The sequence below is a fragment of the Anguilla anguilla genome, chromosome 15 (assembly GCF_013347855.1).
Source record: "Anguilla anguilla isolate fAngAng1 chromosome 15, fAngAng1.pri, whole genome shotgun sequence".
Classification (NCBI taxonomy): Eukaryota; Metazoa; Chordata; class Actinopteri; order Anguilliformes; family Anguillidae; genus Anguilla; species Anguilla anguilla.
In genome coordinates this window covers 28,046,524-28,067,657 of record NC_049215.1, presented here as the reverse complement: position 1 = coordinate 28,067,657, position 21,134 = coordinate 28,046,524, and the positions used below count along the sequence as shown (strand labels likewise).

The 21,134-nt window shown below is 45.0% G+C and overlaps 1 protein-coding gene across 11 annotated transcripts; it reads right to left on the bottom strand.

Moving 5' to 3' along the window:
- Positions 1-163: 163 nt before the first annotated feature.
- Positions 164-18,539, bottom strand: LOC118214087 (protein SON). Of its 11 annotated transcripts, none has more exons than XM_035393596.1 (14): positions 18,382-18,539; positions 16,740-16,876; positions 15,869-16,067; positions 15,537-15,625; positions 12,341-15,202; positions 11,246-11,637; positions 10,921-11,055; positions 10,251-10,469; positions 9,186-9,296; positions 7,737-7,853; positions 3,844-3,991; positions 3,404-3,469; positions 3,207-3,322; positions 164-3,043 (listed from the first exon to the last, which is right to left on the bottom strand). In XM_035393596.1, exons 1-14 carry the CDS (start codon positions 18,462-18,464, stop codon positions 2,882-2,884), a joined length of 4,836 nt encoding a protein of 1,611 aa, XP_035249487.1. In that variant the 5' UTR covers positions 18,465-18,539; the 3' UTR covers positions 164-2,881. The 11 variants fall into 11 exon arrangements, 8 of the variants coding, with proteins under 8 accessions (XP_035249487.1, XP_035249488.1, XP_035249489.1 ...); XM_035393597.1 differs by having other exon boundaries at positions 15,869-16,064; XM_035393598.1 differs by having other exon boundaries at positions 15,869-16,058.
- Positions 18,540-21,134: the final 2,595 nt, after the last annotated feature.

Sequence of the window (21,134 nt, the reverse complement as noted above, 5' to 3'; positions counted from 1 at the left end):
CTCAATGACTGCTCCCTTTGGACAGTCAATTCATCACAAAATGCAGTAGCACATAACACCATATACAACAGGCAAGGTCAATGGAAACACGTCTCTTGCTGAATTAAGACAATCTAGTTTTCCTGGTCAATAGCCAATGAAAATAAAACGCATGAGCTCAATGTTAACAGATAAACAGCTTTATTTAAGGAAGTGTCTCCAACTTAAAAATAACAGAAGTCCAGTGTGACTTAATTTCAGGGACTGAAAGAGTAATGAGTCAATAAGAGCAGACAGGGTAACTGGAAAGAAGAGGGAGAGGGTTTGGATCAGCAGACCTACATGATTGCTTTGCACAACAAAATATTAAACCATTTATAAAACATCCTAATTTGTCACGCTGGTTGAATGTTTGACAAGGGAGGTAGGATTTCTATATAGCTTGCCTTATTGTTTATTTGAATTTATGAATAGTGAGCATGATCCCAACATGTATGCGTGATTAATACAACTGCTGCCTTAAATCCTGGGTATTAATAAATCCGTATGACAAATAAAAACGCGAAGCTTTCCGTCATCATTAAATATGTCACAGTGCACCAATTTAAAAAAATTTGTTCTGTTCTGATGTGTACAGTTATAGTTGCTTCTGACATTACTCGCCTTCGTATGTTGCCATGGTAAAAGCCTCAATGTTGTGCTTTGAGGAAACATGAAAAGGTCTTCCTCACAAGCACTTGCGCTGTGGTTTACCTGCTGAACTTTGCAAGCATTTAGTAGTGCGTTAATCAGCCGTTCTAATGAAGACGTTATTTTTAACCGCAGCTGTGCCTGAATAGGAATTTCACTGCATTACATCTGCAGAGAGCCTGATAAGAGGGCAGCATGGATAAACAGCCAGTAGATGTTAGTTACACAGTTACTGTTTGACAGTTAGCCTCTATTTGACTCTATCTAAGCTTAAAAATGGGTTAAAATGCAGTGTTAATATGAATATACTCTATAAAAACAAAATGAGCTTATAAGGGAATGGACTTGTCACCTAAAACCTCTTTTTTGAAAAAATTCTATAAATCACATAGAAATAAGCACTAAACAGACACTATTCAAGTGTCGCAACTATATTGTTGAATCGTGTGTCACTATCTTGTTAAAAAAAAGTCGCTTTTTACACCAGGCATTTGCTCGGTGTAAAATCAACGTTTCATTCTTATTAATCAATGTCCATAACGAAAAAGTAATTGCTCTGAGCTTGCTGTTGTATGCCTTTGACCTGCATACAAAAGGCAGTACTAAATGCACATGTAAAGAAATGTAGGGATTATATGGATTTTTTCGTACAAATCTACATAAACCAGGTATTATCACGGTGACAGGCCAGCTTTTTAGCAGGAGGTGAGAATGAAGTACCCCCAACATTAAAAATAAAAGCATTACCACAACATCTTGATTGCAATTACACTCCAAAACAGAGGGGGCGAATTTTCGTCACTTAGGAACATAAGTGGGGACATGATCATCTTACATTTGGCAACAGAAAACCAAAAAAAACAAGACACATTCTTGCCCAAAGCACATGAAAATATCAAGCAGAGTTTTGAAAAGCAGAAATATAAAACTAATCTACCAATATTTTAAATGTTCACCTTTTTTTAATAATGACATTTTTATATTGTACTCATTTGGCATCTCGAAGCACTTGAGTCATTTACCATAAAACTAAAGCTCCATGCTCAGGTGGAACACTCATCCCTCACCTTTTGTAACCCAATTAAATTGATGGATGATTCCACAGACAGACAGCCATATATGCTCCTAGACTCAAAAAGCACTGGTAAAGAACAAATTCAGCCCTATATCAATGCCTTTTTCAAAAAATACCACAATTACTGCACTGAAGCATTGATTTGTTCTTGCCGCACAATGATAAATGCACTCAAAGTGGTAAACCACTACTTCAAAACCCTTTTTCTCCTGTTACACTATAGCCGACTGGCAAAGGGTTATGTTCCTGCCACTGAATGCGTGTAGTACATCCGATTCCTTAACAACATATTGCACACTATAAGCATTTTTACACTTATGGGACACAATGTGCCTAACAGGCTAAAACAGGAAATATGAAGGTTTTATATGGCATCCTTTCTGGCCAGTCTTTATGATATATCCCAATACCAACACACACTCATGCATAAATCTGAAGTTACACATGCCAATTTCTGTAACAGACCAGCACTGGTGATGAGGCCATGAACAACTATTTACCAACAACTGGGAGTCCACAGCTACCTAATATCTCTTCTCCAAAACCTTGCCTTCTTAACTCAGTCCAGGCAACAACGGGAGAATTGGGATGTTGGGCTACTCTGGGGTCACCCTTATAAAAGGAAACGGTATCTGGTCAATCGGGATTGTCCTGCTGCTCCTCTCTGTAGGCCTTTGCATGCACTCGGTCAGGATCAGCTTCATCCAGCTCTTCATTCAGCTGTTCATCCAGCTCTTCATTCAGCTGTTCATCCAGCTCTTCATCCAGCTGTTCCAGTGATAAAATCCCAGCACGCCTGCAGCTCAGCCGGATCGCCACACACGCCTGTTTGCAAACGCTTTGTTTAAACGCAAATGTTTACGTCCAAAGTTCAAGTCCAAAGGTGATTTTCTCAATGTGTTGTTCTGTTTGTACAAAGCACTGAAATAGGATCCTTAAACAGTTATTCTAGGGCTGTAGATTTAAGTGGCCAGTGAATGCGTTGTGTGTGTGTGTGTGTGTGTCTGGCTTCAGAATGTGTGGTTAGCCCGTATCCATTTGCACGTTTGTGTGCGTATGTATGTGTGGGTTCAGAAATTTTCAGTAGCTGAACAGCAGCACATGTGCATGTGTAGCTGCAGAGGAACGGGGGCGGGGCTAGCCGGTGGTGGTGGCCGCTGTGAAGACGGGCCCGCTGTAGACGTTGTCCCCGGAAACCTCCCCCATGGCTTGCAGGGCCACCGTTGCTGCCATGGCCTTGGCGTGTTTCTTATTGGGACTGGCAGTCTGGGGCTGGTATTCGCTGCCATTTATCATCACCTGTACGTCAGGACAGGGAGAGGAGTGATGTCACCAGCGCGCGCACACACAAACACGGGTAGAGAATGACATGCCCCATGCAGACGCTCACACAGAAGCTGAAGTGCTCATGGGGACCTGCTCCTCTTGCACACGCTCATACAGCCCATCCACGCGCACGCACCTTGAACAGGAAGTTCTTGCGGTGGTCAGGTCCGCTGTCATGCACCATAACAAACTCCGGCGGAGCCCACTTTTTCTTGTTGCACATCTCCATCAGTGCCGAGACGGGATGCTTCCCTGGGGGGCGGGGGGCGGCAAGTTATTTACAGAGAAGCGGGTCAGCTGATGATGGGGTTGTTAGACAGTAGAAACACTCACCAAGCAGGTCCTTCATCACCACCAGGCTGCCAGACTTCTGCGTCTTCTCCCCCTCTGCGACCAGACCTGTACCACAGACACACTTACATCACTGCTGCAGGCATCTGGCTGGGAAGGTCTCTCCTCTTTCTGGCTAAATGCAGCTTTTTGTCTCTAGTGAAATGCAATCCCTCTACTCTCGATCTCTAGAACCACTTCATTCAATGAAACACAGTGATCATCCACTCTAGTAAAAGACTGCGGTATTAAGTGCATTCAGAAAATGTGCACGCTCAGTGTATTAAGTCTGTTAATGTGAGACTGAAACATTCAAATCTATTTGCATCTTGCCTTCAGCAGTAACACGGGGTTATGCAATTCCCCATTGGAGTGAAAGGCGCCTCCTGTCCTCTTTCTCTCACTGCTGAAACAGCACAGCCGTTCCCCTGCCTCTGCCGTACCTTTGCGGTCGGTCTTGAAGTCGATGACGATGGGCTCCACGGTTCCCTCTCGGTACTTCCCGAGTCCCTCTCCCACACGCCAGCCCATCTTCCTCATCAGGAACTCGCCCACGCCTCCGGAAACAGGCGCGGCACGCAAGAACTGGTCCTGGGGGGTGGGGGGGGGGGGGTGGGGGGTGGCACAGAGAGGAGGGCACACAAGGCGGAGAGAACGTGAGCGGCGGGACTATGAATGCATCGTGACAGCAAGCCTGTCGCTCGTGTTTAGGAGCGGGAATGCAGATGCCTTTCAGCGGGAGGACTGTGACTTGTTAACTGTCGGGGTGTGCACCCTGTGTAAGAGCCGGATAGGATTTCAGGTCAGACTGCCGATGAACTCTCTCGCACTAGAGCAGTAATGCGTCTCTCACCATGGCCCTGGAGCACAGACCAATGAGGAACTGAATTTTTTTGGTGCGGTACTGAAGCGGACATAGGACCCATCCCTGTACCATGAGGGAAAATCCACTGCACTGTCTGATGCAGAACAGAACTGCTAGCTTGAGCATGTAACAGAAGTACCTCATATCCTGAGAGCCACACACAAGCTCCTCTGCTTCAGTGCTGAAAACGATTTAGGCTACTTACGTTGGTACAGGACGGGCTACATTCCCCAAGAGACATTACTATGGTTAAGGCTCCATAGTACTTAAACCATGTTAACCCAATTTATCAATGTCCTTGTGTCATGTAATCAAGTCGTGAGATGCTATAATTAAATGCTAAATGCATGCAGAATGTTATGTAATATATATCATGTCACTCTCTGGAAGATGTCCTGGATGGCTACAGGGTCTCTGTTTACCGCTTGCGTTGTATATAAACCTGTGGCACCACAGCTGCAGTGCCGGGCCGAGGGACTGAGGGTGTGTAGCTGCCATAGCGACATAGGCTGTGGGTGCCAGCTGGTCACGGGAATCATAGGTTTCTGGAAACTCTAAAGGACAACAGTCACCCCGGCAACAGCAGGAGAAGGAAGTGGAGCCTGTCCTCCATGCGCCCCGGTAGACGAGCAGAGAGAGAGAGGAACGCTGTGCTACTGCTTGGGGAGTCATGCTGTGCTCCGTACCTCTCCACCTGTTTTACTGGTCAGGGCCACTCAGCCCTGACAGAAAAGAGAGCCCCACTGCACGACAGAGGCACCGCTACCTGTACACTACTCAGATTGCTTTACATCAACGGTTCCCAACCCTATTCCTGCAGATCCACTATTCTGTAGGTTTTCAATTCAAACCTAATTTGGTACACCCGATTTGACTAATTGGAAGCTAAATGAGATCTCTTGGGGCTCATTCCAATCGCTTATTTTATGCATCCTCCCTGCTTGGTCCTCGACTGACCCGTCAATCGATCGAGGTCCGCTATCTTTAAGGACATTCCAAACCCATTAAGGAGAAGGAGCAAGGAGCTAGGAGGCTCCCAAAGGATGCTTTTGCAAGGAATAGAGTGCATCCTTTGCGGAAGTATTTTTTTCAGAACGTGTTATGTATAAATAATCGACCTGTGGATCCTCAACCCGTATGCTATGTCTGGAACTGATGTGGCTTCAAACGGATGCTTGACTGAACAAGGACGTTCCATTTGCCTAATAGACGTTTCCTCGATTCCTCCATCCTCACATCCTTTCTTTGCATTCTTTCCTTGCATCCTCTGGATGAGTGGAGCTCAGGAGCAATGAAAGGATGCAAGGAGGCAAAATAAGCTACTGGAATGAGCCCTAGAGCATGTGCTTTGTTAGGGTTGGAGTGAACACCCGAAGGACAGTAGATCTCCAGGAACAGGGTTGGGAACCTCTGCTTTATATGCATATACACAAGTCCACATGTAAATTTATGCACACAGATAAGGGTGTTGGTGATGTACGTACCTTGGCCCCCCGTCAACGGCCGTGCATCTGATGAGAACAGAAGGGGCCTGACAGTGACCATGGCAACAAGGCAGCTACAAGGACTGACCCTGCAACAAGTTTCCATACAGAGGGGTGAAAGTTCACAGGTCAGACTGTGAACTCCCACCTCTCCCACCTTAACCACCCCCAGAGCAAACCGACACACCCTTGGCCAGGTGTCACCCCTGACACCCCAGACACTCCCATTGAGACGCTCAGCATTGATGTCATCAAGTAACCCGTGATCCTGCTCCTTATGATCCTTTTACACAAGGCCTCCCAACTCGCACACATCAGATATGTAATATCATAATCTACACCTGTGGCAGGAACCGCCTCTATACGGTGGAAGTTGACATTAGGAGATGCAGCACGTCGAGAGCTCAGCAACTTAGCAATAAAACAAGCTGTTGATTACGAGTGAAAGAGCCCATTTTGATTGGATGATTCACTTCCCGACCGCTTGGAGCATCAGGCAAGGCCATGGAGGGTGTCTGTGTCTGTAAAGGCCGAGCTCTGATGACCAGCAGTGGCTGACCCCACGGTTTTGGGGTAGCAGTACGAATTGGTCTCCTGTTGCTACAGGTTGCTAGAGAGATTAAGGAGGATTGCTTAGTCACAGGCTCAACAAAAATCTTTGTCCCGGCTGTGAGACACAGAAACTGCTGGTTTGAACACTTGATGACATTCAGAGTGAGTGCCAAAGGGGCTTCTGTAGTACACCAAAGTGCCCGGGGTGCCACGCTGCCCACCGTGGGCGCCCACCCAGTCCAGATGTTGGCAGATGTAGTGGGGGGGGGGGGGGTCGTCGGGCGCACTCTCCTCCTCCTTCCCACCCCCTCTGCAGACACTTAAGAGCTCGCGGGAGGGTGCCCATCCCGTACCTGCTTTGATAAAATTTCACACATAAACAGCTGCGTCATCGTCTCCACCGGTGTACCCGCTTCACACAGTCACAAACAGAGAGGGCGAAGGTGTGGCCTTTTTGATTTTCATGCTTTGAGTCAGCCCCGCTGTAACAGACTGAAACCCCTAACAGAAAGAGAATGCTTTGTGTCCTCTCGAAATGATGAGGAATGGGTCTTTGGAGGAGTGAGCTCTCTAGCACTGTGCGTTTTGACACAGCTGAAAAATGGCACGTGACCAGTCTGTTATACTAAATGCCAGATTGGTTTCGGCAGCATGAAAATCAAACTGACCATGGGGGCCATGGCGGCCGATTGTTGGGATCTGTGAAGCGGGTACGCCGATGGACACAGACGAAGCAGACACCAGCACACCAAGGCTCTCCTCTGGGCGGGGAGTGGCAGCTCCACATCGCCTGGGTTTCCTGATGGATATCAGGCAAGGTGCTGATGCAGTGTGAGGGATCTACCATGTCCTCTGTGTGTGTGTCAGTCTGTGTGCATGTGTGTCTGTCAGTCTGTCTGTGTGCATGCGTGTCTGTGTGTGTCAGTCTGACTGTGTGCATGCGTGTGTGTGTGTCTGTGCGTCTGTGTGCATGCATGCTTGCGTGTGTGTGTGTGCGTCTGTGTGCATGCATGCGTGTGTGATACAGGATGCACAGACAAAGCCTGAGAAATGTGCCGGTGCTAGTTAGGGATTAACAGCAGTGTGAGGGGCAGCTGACCTCTGGAATGGATGAAAGGCACACAATGCCTGCAGTTATTGTCTGTGTGGGAGCGATAAGCCTGCCTGTGTCAGATGGGTAGAGGACCAGGGGGAAACGCTCAACTTTGTTTTATGCCGCGTCTCTCTCACTCCCGCACACACGCACATGCACATACGCACGCACACACACACACACCGTTTGGTGAGAACAACCTTTTCAAAACACGCTTTGTGCTGAGCACAAGGTGAAGAAATGCCACCTGCAAAGGCAGGGGCGTTACCCAGACTGCAGTGCGTACACAGGCGAGGGCGTTACCCAGGATGCAGTGCGTGCGCGTGCAGACGAGGGCGTTACCTTCTTGATCCAGGCCTGAGGGCCGCTGGTGGACAGCTCCTCAGAGGACAGCACCTGGGCGCCCGTGGAGCCGGTGAACAGCCCTGGGATGGTGTTGGACTGGGCCCACGCGTCCACCTGCATGGAGCAGGGAGCCAAGGGCAAAGGTCAGGGGTCACGTCCGGCCAGGTAATTCCCTCTACGTGCAGATGGACATTCGATCTTGGGGATTATGGTCGTCGGATGGCCGAGATGCAATTCCTTATACCTTCTGCCTTGTCCCATCAGATCAAATGCTCTCACCAATGAATTCACCAGCATGTTAGGGTAACAAGGTGGCACAACCCGTCCTATTTCCTCTGTAGGTGCTATTTTGAAGGCGAATAGCATTGCGTTCTGTTATCAGGAAAACTCCCGCATGTACCTGTAATGCCATTCTCTATAAAGACATGCATTTCTGTATAACTAGCTGAGAATGACAGAGCCCGGCCACATTCTTGTGGCCGTGGCTGATACTTGCTCTCGGAAAAAGCTACTTTCTATCCAACACTAAATTACAGAAACTGGGATGAACTGTTCTTGTTGACAGGGTCAGAGTGTTGGTTAGTCAGAGGGAAGTTTCATCAAGGGGGAAGGGGGGTGGGGGGGGGTCTCACTATACAAACAGAAGATGTTCAACATCTTCAGCAAACATAGCCCTGAACCACTGCCTAGTCACAATAATCAGCAAAAACTTAACTTGCGTTTGGCTTTCACTAATCAGTAATGACTGAAACTCTACTCCAGTAAGGTTCAGTCTGTAAATACGTCTGCTGTTTGACAGGTCAGACGCGGGAACATTATGAGATGGTGGCTGGACACTTGGATGAGTAAGGCTTACAGAATAGAAAACTTAATAAGGTAATTCAGACTACCTTTAAAGTGTAGCTCTCTGTGGAACCGCCTGTGCCAGTTGGTGAATCTACCCTCCCATGAGAGATGGTATTTAGTTCACTTGCGGAATTAGAAGACTGACCACGCCACAAGCTACCCATCTGGGGGCATCAGTTTTAGACGACCAGCGTTAATTGATCACAGATGAACTTTGGTTTGGGAGCCATTTTAGGTTTGGTGACTCATATTCAGAGATGGAAGCTGTACTGGCAAAGGTCATTAGTGGTCTGCAGTGGCTGATTAAATTAACATGGGTGTGTGTGTGCGTGGTGTTTGTGTGAGAGAGAGGAGCAAGAGAGACATCTGCAGCTGGCAATAAATGTATGTTCAGTCTGACAGTGCAATTTAGCTAAAATAAAAATAAATGCGAGTTGGAAAACTGAGTTTACAAACTAATGTGCTCTGTTTCAACCCAAAAAAAGAAAAAAATCTGAACCACTACTTCTCAGCCAGATTCCACCAGCTCTGCAGTAAGGAGTGCTCCATCTGTGACCAAACACGCACACACACACACACACACACACACGCAGGGCTTACCTGCTCCTGTGCCCGACTCAGCATGCAAATGGCGTTGACGTCGAAGGGGTTCTCGGCCAGCCGTTTCTGAGCCGCCGCCCTCTCGCTCACGGCCAGCGTGATGTCCACAGGCTGGGGGAGAAAATGCTAACGGTCAACCACGAGGCACGGGCACAGATTCCCATCGGTCCCTGCGGGCCCGCTGTCACTCAGACAGTGTTGCGTGCGTGTCCAAGCGTGTCCAGAAAATAAAACCAAAAAAAACTGCAAGTAAGGAGTACAACACAAACTGTGGGGCCACAGGTCACGGTAATATCAGAATGTTTCTTTTTTATTAAGGTTTTCTGACATGTCTAATTATGCAGTTCAAAATGATCCACAAAAACACCGCTCACATTTTTTTGTGCATATGTCCTCATTGTCTAGAAGCAACACGGCCAGCAACAGAAGAAGGTATAAGCAAAGAGGGGTCGCTCTTTAATCCCAGCTGAATGTTTACTAGTGTTCAGCGGTGTTACGTTATCACGCTCTACAGTAAACAAATCTAAAACACAAGCTGAACTTTTGGTGTGTATTGATCAAAGAAGTTTAAAAAAAAACTCAAATAATACAAGCAAAACAAAAAATAACATGCGTTAGAATGATTTCATTATCCTTCAATATGGACTGAATTATGTACAAAGCAAGAAGAACATCAAAAGCACAGCATTTAAAATACATTTCTATAAGAATCCAACACCTAAAGCAATAATAAAATAGTTTTTATTCTCTGGAAAAAATATAAGTAAAAAAAAAAGTTCAAATAGTGGGTTACTGGTTGGAAGGAACACAGATGCTATGACTTCTAAGATGTAGTGGCAATATATGCTCCAGCTGAATGCAATTCCTCCTCCCTACATACAGGGGGCACATCATACAAGATCAGGGAATCTCAGTACTGTGTACAGATCTATGACCAGCCCTTGGGGGTTACAATGGTCGAGGAAGTGGATGAGAGTCTCTTGCGGGCCACTTTAGGCCAAAGGAACCACCATTGCCCTAGGTGTCCGTGGCAACAGGGGACAGTGGCATAGTAGCGTTTCCCACCTGAAGAGGTGCGTCAGGAAAGACGCTGTCGCTGTCCTTGCTCTCTTCTTCCGCCGCTGCAGCTGTTGCTGCTGCGGTTTTCTCATTCTTCTTGTCTACAGGGACCCACTCCCCATAGGCTCCCTCGCCCTCCTTCTTCCGGTGCTGGGACCCTGAGGACACTGGGAACTCCTTAGCAAACGCTGCTTCTGTTTTTGCTACCGGTTTGGCAGAGGAGTTCTACAGATCAAAAAGAGGTTGAAAATGAAGGGAGGAGGACTACTGCAAATTTGGAGAAAAAAAAGAGATGTGGTCAGTAAGGTGAAGACATCTGTTACTGTTACAATAGAAAATAAATGTTCAGTCACAAAAGGGATAGCTGCAGTGATCGTAAGGAGTGTTCATGGATGAAACGTAATTAGATCAAAATACACTATAGCTGTTGGTTTGCCCAGTTTAACGCTTTAAAGAGTAGGTTTTTTGGAATGTTTTTTCAAAATTGAAAGTCAGCGTTCTTGAACTGCATTGCTTTAAATTACCAGTAGAGATTGTTACATCAGCATTAGAATGTTCAGTTAAGAACACTCTAATCACATATTTGTGACCTTACGCCTTAAATGTTCAACACATTTCTGCTGAGACTCAGCAGAACTCTTAAAGCAGTGGCAGCATTAGGTGGGTGAAATCTTACACTGAGACTGAAGGTGATTCCCTTGTTTTCCTTGAGCCCCAGTCCTGCAAATGGCTTCTCGTCATCCTCGTCATCAGAGACGTGCGGCTTGGCGATGGCCATCTCCTCCTTGCTCTCAGCAATCTTTTTGCACTTCTGCAGGGAGTGAACACAGTGTGAGTAACTGTATGCTTCCTATATCTACCACATGATGCTTGACAGCATTGTGCCTACAAATCTACATCTGAATACTTTCAAATGGAGAACAGAGTAAATCCAATCCATATTCTAATTCTAAACAGTACATAAGACTGGGGCTCTGGTGTTGGACATCTTTCCATCTTACCTCTGTGAGCTCTTTGATGCTTATGCTGTTTGCCTTTTGCGTCACCTTCCTCTTGACCTCCTCAATGTTGGCAGTGTTGGGTGCGACCGAGGGCGGGGGCTTGTTTGTGATGCTGGGCAGAGCAGGCATGGCCGTAAGGGCACTCATAGTGGACAGGGCAGCATTCATAGTGGCCACAGCGGCATTCATTGCCATGTTGGGCATGTTGGCCATGCCCATGGGCAGATTCATTTGTTGTCCTAGCAGGGACAAGGCTAAGGATGTGGAGACGGTGGACTGGAGGGGCAGCTGGAGCACAGATTTGGGCCTAAGGCTCTCTGGGATAGGCATCCCAGCCTTGGCGCACATAGCAGCTGCATTTGCTTTGGCGATTTCAAGCAGTTGGTCTTTGTCTGCGTAGAAAACAAAGAAATCAGTCTGATTAGTCAGGATTCAATCCAGCCTATTCTGGTGACAAAAGGTATGTGATAAGTCAGCAAGCCAATTTAAGAAGCGAGAACTACCACGGCTTGAGTGTGAAGCGGGTGCACAGAGAAGTACTACTTAGAGTTTTAACCAGGACACTGCAGGTGGTACATGTGCAATGTGGAGGTGACAATGCTGTTGTAGGAAGGGCTTATAATTATAACCGCTATACAATTTCTATACTTAAACTCATCAGTGAAGATCCAATGGCTCAACTGCGATTTGCCCAGGCAAATAGCATCCTCTATGCAAGGTCTTCCCATACGTGATCATGGGGCCTCACTCTTTTTGTTCTCACCTCAACAGTAATCCACCAATAGTAATGAGCTGCTAATTTAACTTAATTGCACAAAACAAATTTTGTTCCAATGAAGACAAGCAGAAAAATAATACGTGCATACAATGAGTAAGGAATATTCCTAATTCAGACCAATTCTCAGGCAGCTGGAGAACAATCAGTAATGTAGTCTGTGACAACTAGTGCCTCTTACAAACACTACAAAATTAAACAGTCACAAAAATCAGGTTTTTTTTAAAACTCCAGATATTGTGATCCAGCCTTGTACATATAACATAGATCTCAACAACCGGAGTTTCCTGTGCCAGGCAAAATGGAGAGCATGCTCTTACCCAGCTCAGTGAGGCGTGGAGGGGTCTTGCTGGAGCTGCGCCGTGGGCGTGAAGTGGACCTCCTCTTGCGCAGGATAAGGACAGGGGAGTGGCTTGGGGTGCGTTTCCATCTGTCTCGGCGGTCTAGCGGAAAACCACTTCTTCTCCGGCGAGAGCTAGACTGTGACCTCCTTGACCGTGAACGTCGGGCCCTTGATCGTGACCTTCTCCTCCTCGCGGGGGAACGAGACTTTGAGCGTTTGCTTTTGTCCGCGGATTTAGATCTTCTCCTGCGAGCTGGAGACCGGGACTTTGATCGTTTCTTTCTGGTCGGCGACTTAGACCTGGACCGTTTTCTTTTAGGGGACCTAGACTGTGAATGCTTGGCTCTAATCCTAGATCTTGAACGCAATCTCCGCTTTCTACCTGCAGACTTTGACCTTGATCGTCTTTTCCTTGAGGGAGACTTCGATTTGGACTTTTTCTTGCGGCTACGGGATGGAGACTTGGATTTTCTCTTCCTTGTTGGTGACTTTGATTTAGATTTCTTTCGTGTCGTAGATTTTGTTTTGGATTGCTTTTTTTGTGAAGTTGAGGTGGACCTTGAACGCTTCTGGCTCGAAGGCGACCTGGAATTGGATCTCTTATTCCTTGAGGGACTTCTAGACTTTGAATGTTTTTTTTGTGTAGGAGACTTTGAAGGCTGTCTTTGTTTTGATGATTTGTGTTTTTTGCTCTGCAAAGGGGACTTGCAGTTCTTTGTAGCAGGTGGTTTTTCCTCTGTTAGTGGCGAGTATGATTTTGAACATTCACCATCATTCTTGACAGGAGATCTTGACCTTGAGCTTCCACAGTCATGTGGAGTTACCATATCCACTTCAGTCTTCTTCTCCATAAAGGCATTGTCGTCTGATTCTTCAGGTGCTGATCTGTCTAAGGATGGGATGGGTTCACACAACCTGTCATTCTGTGGCGAAACAGACCTGGGTCTGCACTCAGTGTCTTTGTTTCCATCTTCAGACACAACCTCAGAGCTTTGTTTTGGCTGAGTGTCATGAGAGGCAGTGTAGAAGGCGATGGGCTCTGAAACTTCTGGGTTGATCAAAGGCATCTTAGCAGAAAAGGACTTTTCATCTTCACCATTTGGTGGAGATTTATTTTCATGTAGATTTGTCATGACATCGCCCTGTCCTTTAATAGTGGCACTGGTGACAACTTCCTGTATAGAAGGTTTCATCTTGCTATCTACTAAGGGTGGCACTGGTTTCCAGGACCCCATGGGAAGCACATGCTTCTCTGAATGGTCGGCACTTTGTTCCAGAGCTGAGAACTCTCCCGTTTCATGACTGCTGAAGTCAAAGGGGGCTTCTGCCTTCAATGAGTGTCCTTCCATATTAACAGACTGTGAACAGATTTCTTTAGAAGTTACTTCCTCCTCATCGGTCTTCTCTGAGACAACTCTCTTCTCCTCCATTTCAGGTGAGGTCAGGTCCACAGGTTTGGAGCAGACTTCTACTCTGTTTGGGGAGGTACACCTTTCAGACGATTGTCCATCTCTTGAGATGGATCTCGATTTTGATTCTTTTCTTGCTGGAGACCTTGATTTGGAATTCTCTCTCTTAGGAGTTTTAGACTTTGTCCTGCCACATTTGGGAGATTTTGACTTTGAACGATGACATCTTCCTGGGGATCTGGACTTGGAATGCTTTCTCTGCTGAAGGGATCTTGATTTTGACCTAGACTTCGAACGCCTGGATTGTCGTGGGGACTGTGATTTAGACTGCCTTCTTTTCGGGGACCTTGTTCTGGATCTACGCCTTCGTACTGAAGTTGATCGTCTGTTTCTCTGAGACCTTGACCTCCTCCTCAAGATCACAATCGACCTTGATCGAGCCCGCCTGGTTCGTCTAACTGACCTGGACCGTGACCTCCTGCGGCGTGACTGGGACTGGGATCTCGACTGCCTGGTTCTCCTAGTGGACCGAGACAAAGAACGCCGATTGCGGCGGTGAGACCTAGACCTCCATGATCTGGACCTTGAATGATTGCGTCTCGAGAGGGATTTTGACCTGGACTTTGAGCGCGGTCTCCTCTTAGCTGAAAGAGACCTGGACTTGCGCCTCGACCTCCTAACAGACCGAGATCTGGACTTCCGCCTCCGCGAGTCAGACCTGGAACGCTTTCTCTTTGGGCTGCTTTTCCTTTTCGAGGCTGACCTTGATCTCCTTTTGGATGCTGTATGGGCTTTTCGAGAACCAGGTTTATCAGGAAGTCGCTTTGGACTGCAGGACTGACTATGGCTCTTCTTCACCTGGACTTTGCATGATGTTGCTCCCTTTGATTTTGAGGGTGATCGTGACTTTGATCGTGACCTGGACCTGTGTCCACAATTCTCTTCCACTCTTCTGTCCTGCTGCCTGTTTATTTCTCCTGATGTGTCCAAGTCTCCCTTTGTTGCGTCTTCCCTGTGTGTGCTCTCAAGCTTGGGGATTATGTCAGGTAACTCCTGCGGTTTGCACTCCTGATTGCCCTCATGCTCTGCAGCTATGCCTTCCATAGTTGAAAAGTCTTTCCTCTCAGACGAGTCTTCCCCAGACACCGTGTCTGCTGATGATGCAATCACCCCTTGTGTATTTGGGCAGGCAACAGATGATGAGCACTCTTTCAGCGTGTCTGAAGTGACCACGGGTGACATTGTGGGGAGCAGTCTTGACTTGACGGAGCAGTCCATCTCTGACTCTGTCCCGGAAACTGAGGTGCTGCCAGATGGAGAACAGGGGGGCGATTTTCCAGCCATCTTCTCATCTCTCTTCCTGCTCTTCTTCTTCTTCTTCTTGGGCGTACGCCGCTTCTCTTTTTTTGTCCTTCCCTCACCATTATCCCCTGAAAGATTTGGAAAGATCACAGTTACAGTCTAAATTCATGTTTCAGTATGAAACTTCAGTATGATTCACTTAAGATTCCTAAAGTGATATACATATCATGGGTCTAGTACTTTCCACCTCTGTGCAGCTCTTTGTATCTTGCTGCAAGGAATAATTCTAATCTGGAAAGGCACAGGATATGCAGTTTACAAAAAGTGTTTTATTAGGGTGGTCCAACTGACATATATGTATAAAATAAAACTGTGCACACTGCCTTTCTGGTCTTCAGCAGTAGTGTTATGGCAGTCTCTTCTCTTTCCATGTACCTCCAGAAAAAAATATTTATCACTTGCCTATCAACAGGGATCTTGAAGCTTTCTCCACAGCCCCTGCATGGTCAACATCTCTTCCCTCCATACTGACATCAACTTCAGTCTTCACACTACAGTTTGAAAGGTGAAAAAAAAGTCAAGATGATTAGACAGGTGGTTCTCTCACAATCCAAAAGGGGGAGATCTTAAAAGATCAAGACAAATCTTGCCAAACAATAAAGCTTTTACTGTAGCGGTCAGGGGCATAGAGGCCAAATATATGACATGAATAAATTAATTATGACGTGAATGAATTTGGCAAACAAAATATGACATTAATTAAAATATTAAGTGCTGGTAAATTGGGGTCCAACCTTGGTTGGTTTCGTGCTTCTCCGTCTGACTCCAGCCCTGATTCCGAGCTGCTCCCTTTCTCTTCCTTGCGTTTCTTCTTTTTCTTTTTGCTTTTATGCCGTTTGTGCTTCTTATTTTTCTTGCGCGTTGTCTCGCTTTCCTCCTTGCTGGCCAGGCCTTTGACAGAATCTGTAGTCTCACAGACTCTGACTGGTTCTCCTCAAGCAACACAAAGTACTGATCAGTATATTGTGGCACTGGAATAGGCTAGGCCTAATCATTTTTACAGGCACTAGTTAACTATACTCATACTTAGGCTTGCATGCTAAGTGTACTTCCCAGTGCGCATGGTAATCACTCATTTCAATACCCTCATGTTAGATATCTATGGTAAACAGGTATTGATCTTTTCTGAGTAAAAACCCATCAATATCATCTTCCCTCATTTTCAGAATACATAAGCTCAATATGGCGAACACCTCAAAATGACTGATAAACATTAAGAGCACTAACAGAATCCATTTAGTGAGAGCAGTGAAATGTCATGCAGGTAGCAGACTATCTAGTCAGGTAGCCAGCTAATGACTACAAATAAAAGCCAGAGTTCTTATTAACAGCATGACTGTGTATGTCAGCATATGTATCCATGTATGTAAGAGGTTATTAAAAGCATGTTTCCCTAGCTCATCAAATATACAAGTTAGTAAGAATACAAAGTCAATAAATGTATGGTTTACAACTAAAATATAGCAAATGCCTTCCACTGGTTGCAAATAGCAATTCATACCAACTTGTCCACCACCCTGCAGCTCAGATCACATTACCCATTTCAACATATTCTTATATTACATGTTGTTGTAGAACCAGTCCTTTGTAGGGGAGGACACTCACCTGGCGGTGAATTTTCAGATGGGGCGGGGTCAATACGAGTCTCCGCCTGATTCTCCATTCCACCGGTGACCTCTCCAGGCCCCTGGGCCTCCAGAGAATGAGGTACTCCTCCGTTTGGATGGCCTGCGCTTGTCACGCTGTTTGAGAACGAAGCAGTCAGGCCTTGAAGCTCACTCACACATACATGTATGCTAAATGGCAATACTATATGCCATGTCCAACAAACAACCCTTTGTTTTTTTAAAAACCTCTAACCAGTTTTACTTTGAATACAGTTATCAGATCTGATAATGAAGTCCAGCTACAGCAATGGTGTTTGTGTTTACCTCTGTGGAATTTCAATCCTAAGGGCAGCAATGTTGCATAATGGTTAAGGTAGAGGGCTTGTAACCGAAGGTTGTAGGTAAGATTCCGAACTGCTGCTACCTTAAGGAGGGAGCTTATGATTAATTGCTTTTGTCAAATAGTCCAGCTGTAGCTAGGCATATACTGTATGGATAAATGCATTACGCAATGAAATACCGGTACACATTACAGATTTGTGTAACTGTTTCCATATGAGCCTCCGCATCCGTTTTTAAGGTTTGTGATAAGACTGGACTTTAACAGGGACATTAAAATTGCTAATCTGCCAGTACAGCGTTACACGAGTGAATCACCTCATCCACTTCCCGCAGCCTTTTAACAGGTTTGCTAGCATACACCTCAGCATTTCACAACCGCCATTTCGTTCCTTCGAAATCTGGAGGAATAACGTTGTTTTGCTAAACGTTAGCGTTGTACCTACGTGAAATAGCTGCTTGATTATAAATCCGACACGCCTGTCCTAACCCTGTTATATTATGCAAGGAAAGCACTTCTGCACATTTACAATCTAGTAGCACGCGAGCCAAAAAGCTAACTTCAGCACGAGTTGGCTAACGTTATAGTCTAACTGTGTATACACAGGTGTAACATAGCCTGTCAAGTATATTGAAGATATTACGTGTTTCGGCAATTTGACATATCATGTCTTGATAGGTGAATGAAAACTTTGACAGCTACATTGAAACGCTAACTAACGTAAACAGATAACACAGTACCTCTTTAGCTAGCTAGCCAACTTATTACTAACGCTGCCAGATAATACTGCATCATCCTAACCCAGGAAACGTTAGCAATCTAGAAACCAGAGCATATAATAATACTAAAGTATGTGACAGATTAAGTACTAGGGAATTAGCTAATTAGCGGGGCATTCATAATGCACGCAATCTGCAATAATTTCATATTGGCTGACTTGTTAATTCAACCATAAACAGTGCAAAAAGCGAACTCGCCCGGCCTGCTTAGCATGCTAGTTTGAGAAATAGACTATCTTATAATAGCAGCTAAACTGATGTTCGCTGCACCCCGTTATTAAAAGATGTTAGCTGCTGGTTAACAAATTAGCTAGCTATAGTCCTAACATTGATTAATTGCGTATACGATCATAATGACGGCGTTGTAAACAACCGCATTGGCCTGCAATCATCTTGTTGGGCTAGACTAGTAATATCCAGATACAGTTGGCTAAGGTTAGCCAACTCGGCACTTCACGTCTGACTAATAATATGTTACAGCTCATATTTGCTGGTGCAATGTATTCTTGGTATATATTTACCCAGAGTGCTGACCTTCGTCTTCAATTTCTTTTATTTTATTCATAACGAAATCGCGAAAAATGAGTTCAATGTTCGTCGCCATGTCCAACAAAACAAAGTCCTCCGTAGTCCCAGCATCCTCTAGTTTGGCAGAACTCCGGCAGTTTGCGCTCTGACACTAAAGTGCGTGGGACTGTTGCGACTTTTCGAGCCCCCTAGCGTCTTTCATTTGCCATAAAAGCGTCAACAACGAAGTGGTTTTTCAGAATGTTTTTCTAACTTCAGTAATTTTTTACTAGTTTCCAAGGAAACACGTAGGCCTACCCCTCTGATTTTTTGGTATCATATAAAATTAACGCATTTTCCCCGAATTTATCATTTGTAGTCAAGCATGATGATTTCGAATTATACGAATGAAATGTATTCTAATAATGGCACAGGGCATAATCACCAAGTCCACCATCTCCATTTTCCCATTTTAGTTTCTTCTGCGAGTCAGTGGACACCACAATTAACGACACAGATCCAAGACAGAGGGACAGTGTTGTACACATTAGGACCCAACAGAAGTGAGATAGGAGTGGTAACGACATCTTAGTATTACAACATCTTTGTTGGTATTCGACTTAGTACTCAGCGTAAAACACCTGTGGATGGCTTATTATACAGGATCTGCAGCATTATCACTTAGCCTACGACATGTTAAATATTTTCAATATTCCATTAGAACAGTGATGACATATAAGACGATGAATAGTCAACTAGTTGACAATAACTTAGATACACAATATCAAATTAAGTTTCAATAAGGACAGCACTGGTGTTACATTAATACAAAGCAAATGTCTCTCTGCTAGCATCCAGTCGATGACCAAATGTAAAGTAGAAGATGAGTCAACAAAACCAGCCTTGCAGCACACATGCCAGTGTGAGTTGTCTCCAACACCAAATGCTTACGGTTGTAGTCAATCTTTCATTTAACCTCCCAAACAAACACATTGTCTATCTAATCCATTGGCCATAATAATATAAGCCTACTAGGCCTAGGCAGTAATATTCATACCAAAGTGAAGCCATCATAAAAAAGGCATCGGTGGCAAAACTTGGATCTTCAGAGGGCAAGTCCAGGCTGCAGCTGGTAACAACGTTTACATTATCGCTGCATAGCCTTCTCAGTCTCATTGTCGCTTTAATTGGCTACATATTTTAAATATGACGACAATACAGCAATGTGGCCTACAATTTTCTTGCAGGATACCTGTGCAATTTTCCTGCAGGATATATTTCTACTTGATTTCTTTTAGGGAGTGAGGCCTGTTGTCATTCATTGTGAAGCACTTTGTGCAGTAGTTGCTGGAAAATGCGCTATAAAAATGTGGTTGATTTTAAATCATATTCATCTAAGGTGTTTAAAAAATGCTCTAATTTCTACATAATGAAACCAAAGTGTATAAAATACCCTTAAATAAATCCTGAGAATGTGCAGTTTAACCACATGTGAATTAGATTAAAAATAAAAACATTGTGGGCAATTAAGAAAAAAATAAAATGTCTTTGTCCCAAACATTATGGAACAGTATATGTTTTATATTTGCAGTAGGATGTCCAGGCCTCTGTAAGGAGCTGCATCAGTGATGAAATGAATCACATTGCAACACGACAGCCCTGAAGTCATGGGTAGGTTCAGTGACCAGCTGAGATTGGCAAAATCATTTTAGAGGTGAAATGTGTGAAACGCCACATAGATGGGTGTGACTTCGCACCTGGCAGTAAGTTTTCTTATTAGCAACTTTGCTTTATTGCTAGTCAGCTAATGTTAGCAAGCTCATGTGCATGTATGGGCTGCTACGCCTCAGTATTAGCCATTACTGGCAGTGACTCCGTCTAGATACCGGCACTGTTGCAGTATTTTGTGTTCATACTGCTTCCTACTTATTGTCTTTACAAAGGTCTGTTGCCAAGCTAGCATATGTAAGCGGCAAATCCCTTACATCTGCGTCGTTATTATGTATGTGCTGTACTGATTTGTATTGGGGACAGTTTGAAGGCTTTCTAGAGTTCACAGTCTGCTGTGCTGAAATACCTTTCCTCCGTGAAAAGAATGATGTGACTTGGCTGAATATCAGTTTAATATACAGAAGAAACACCACTTTGCACTTTCAGAAGGTGACCTGAGGTCTGTTCCCCTTTTATGACACAATAAATCTCTTACGCCTCAAAGGGAACCTCAACTTTCTCAGCATAATGAACCTGGTCTTTCACTCAATGAGGAACCTGTGCAATCACAGACCAAGGAACAGAACAACAAGCACAATCTGATCTTTCACAGGAAGGGGAAACTCAGTTTTTACAGTAATAGGAATGACTGCTTTCACAGAGTGGATGAGCTCATCTTTCACACTGTGAAAAATGTAAGCTTTTATACTAAAGAGAACCCTAGTTTCTCGGCAAGAAATTCCTTAGTTGTCATAGCAGAGCAGACTCCAGCATCCAGTGTAAAATACTAAAAAATACTTTAAAAATATAAAACGTTCCCTTGACATTCTGTTTCTAATCCTCTGCCATTTTGTGAGGGATTGCACAGTTGAACAGTTCAGCAAGCTCAAATTCTGATAACGTATCTGCGTGTATTGAAGTGCAGCCTGAAGTCAATATTTCAAAATGAACACACAGGCACACACACACTTACATAAACACACACGCTCGTGCATAAACATGCGTGTGCACACGCACACACACACACACACACACACAATGTACCACACACATTTAA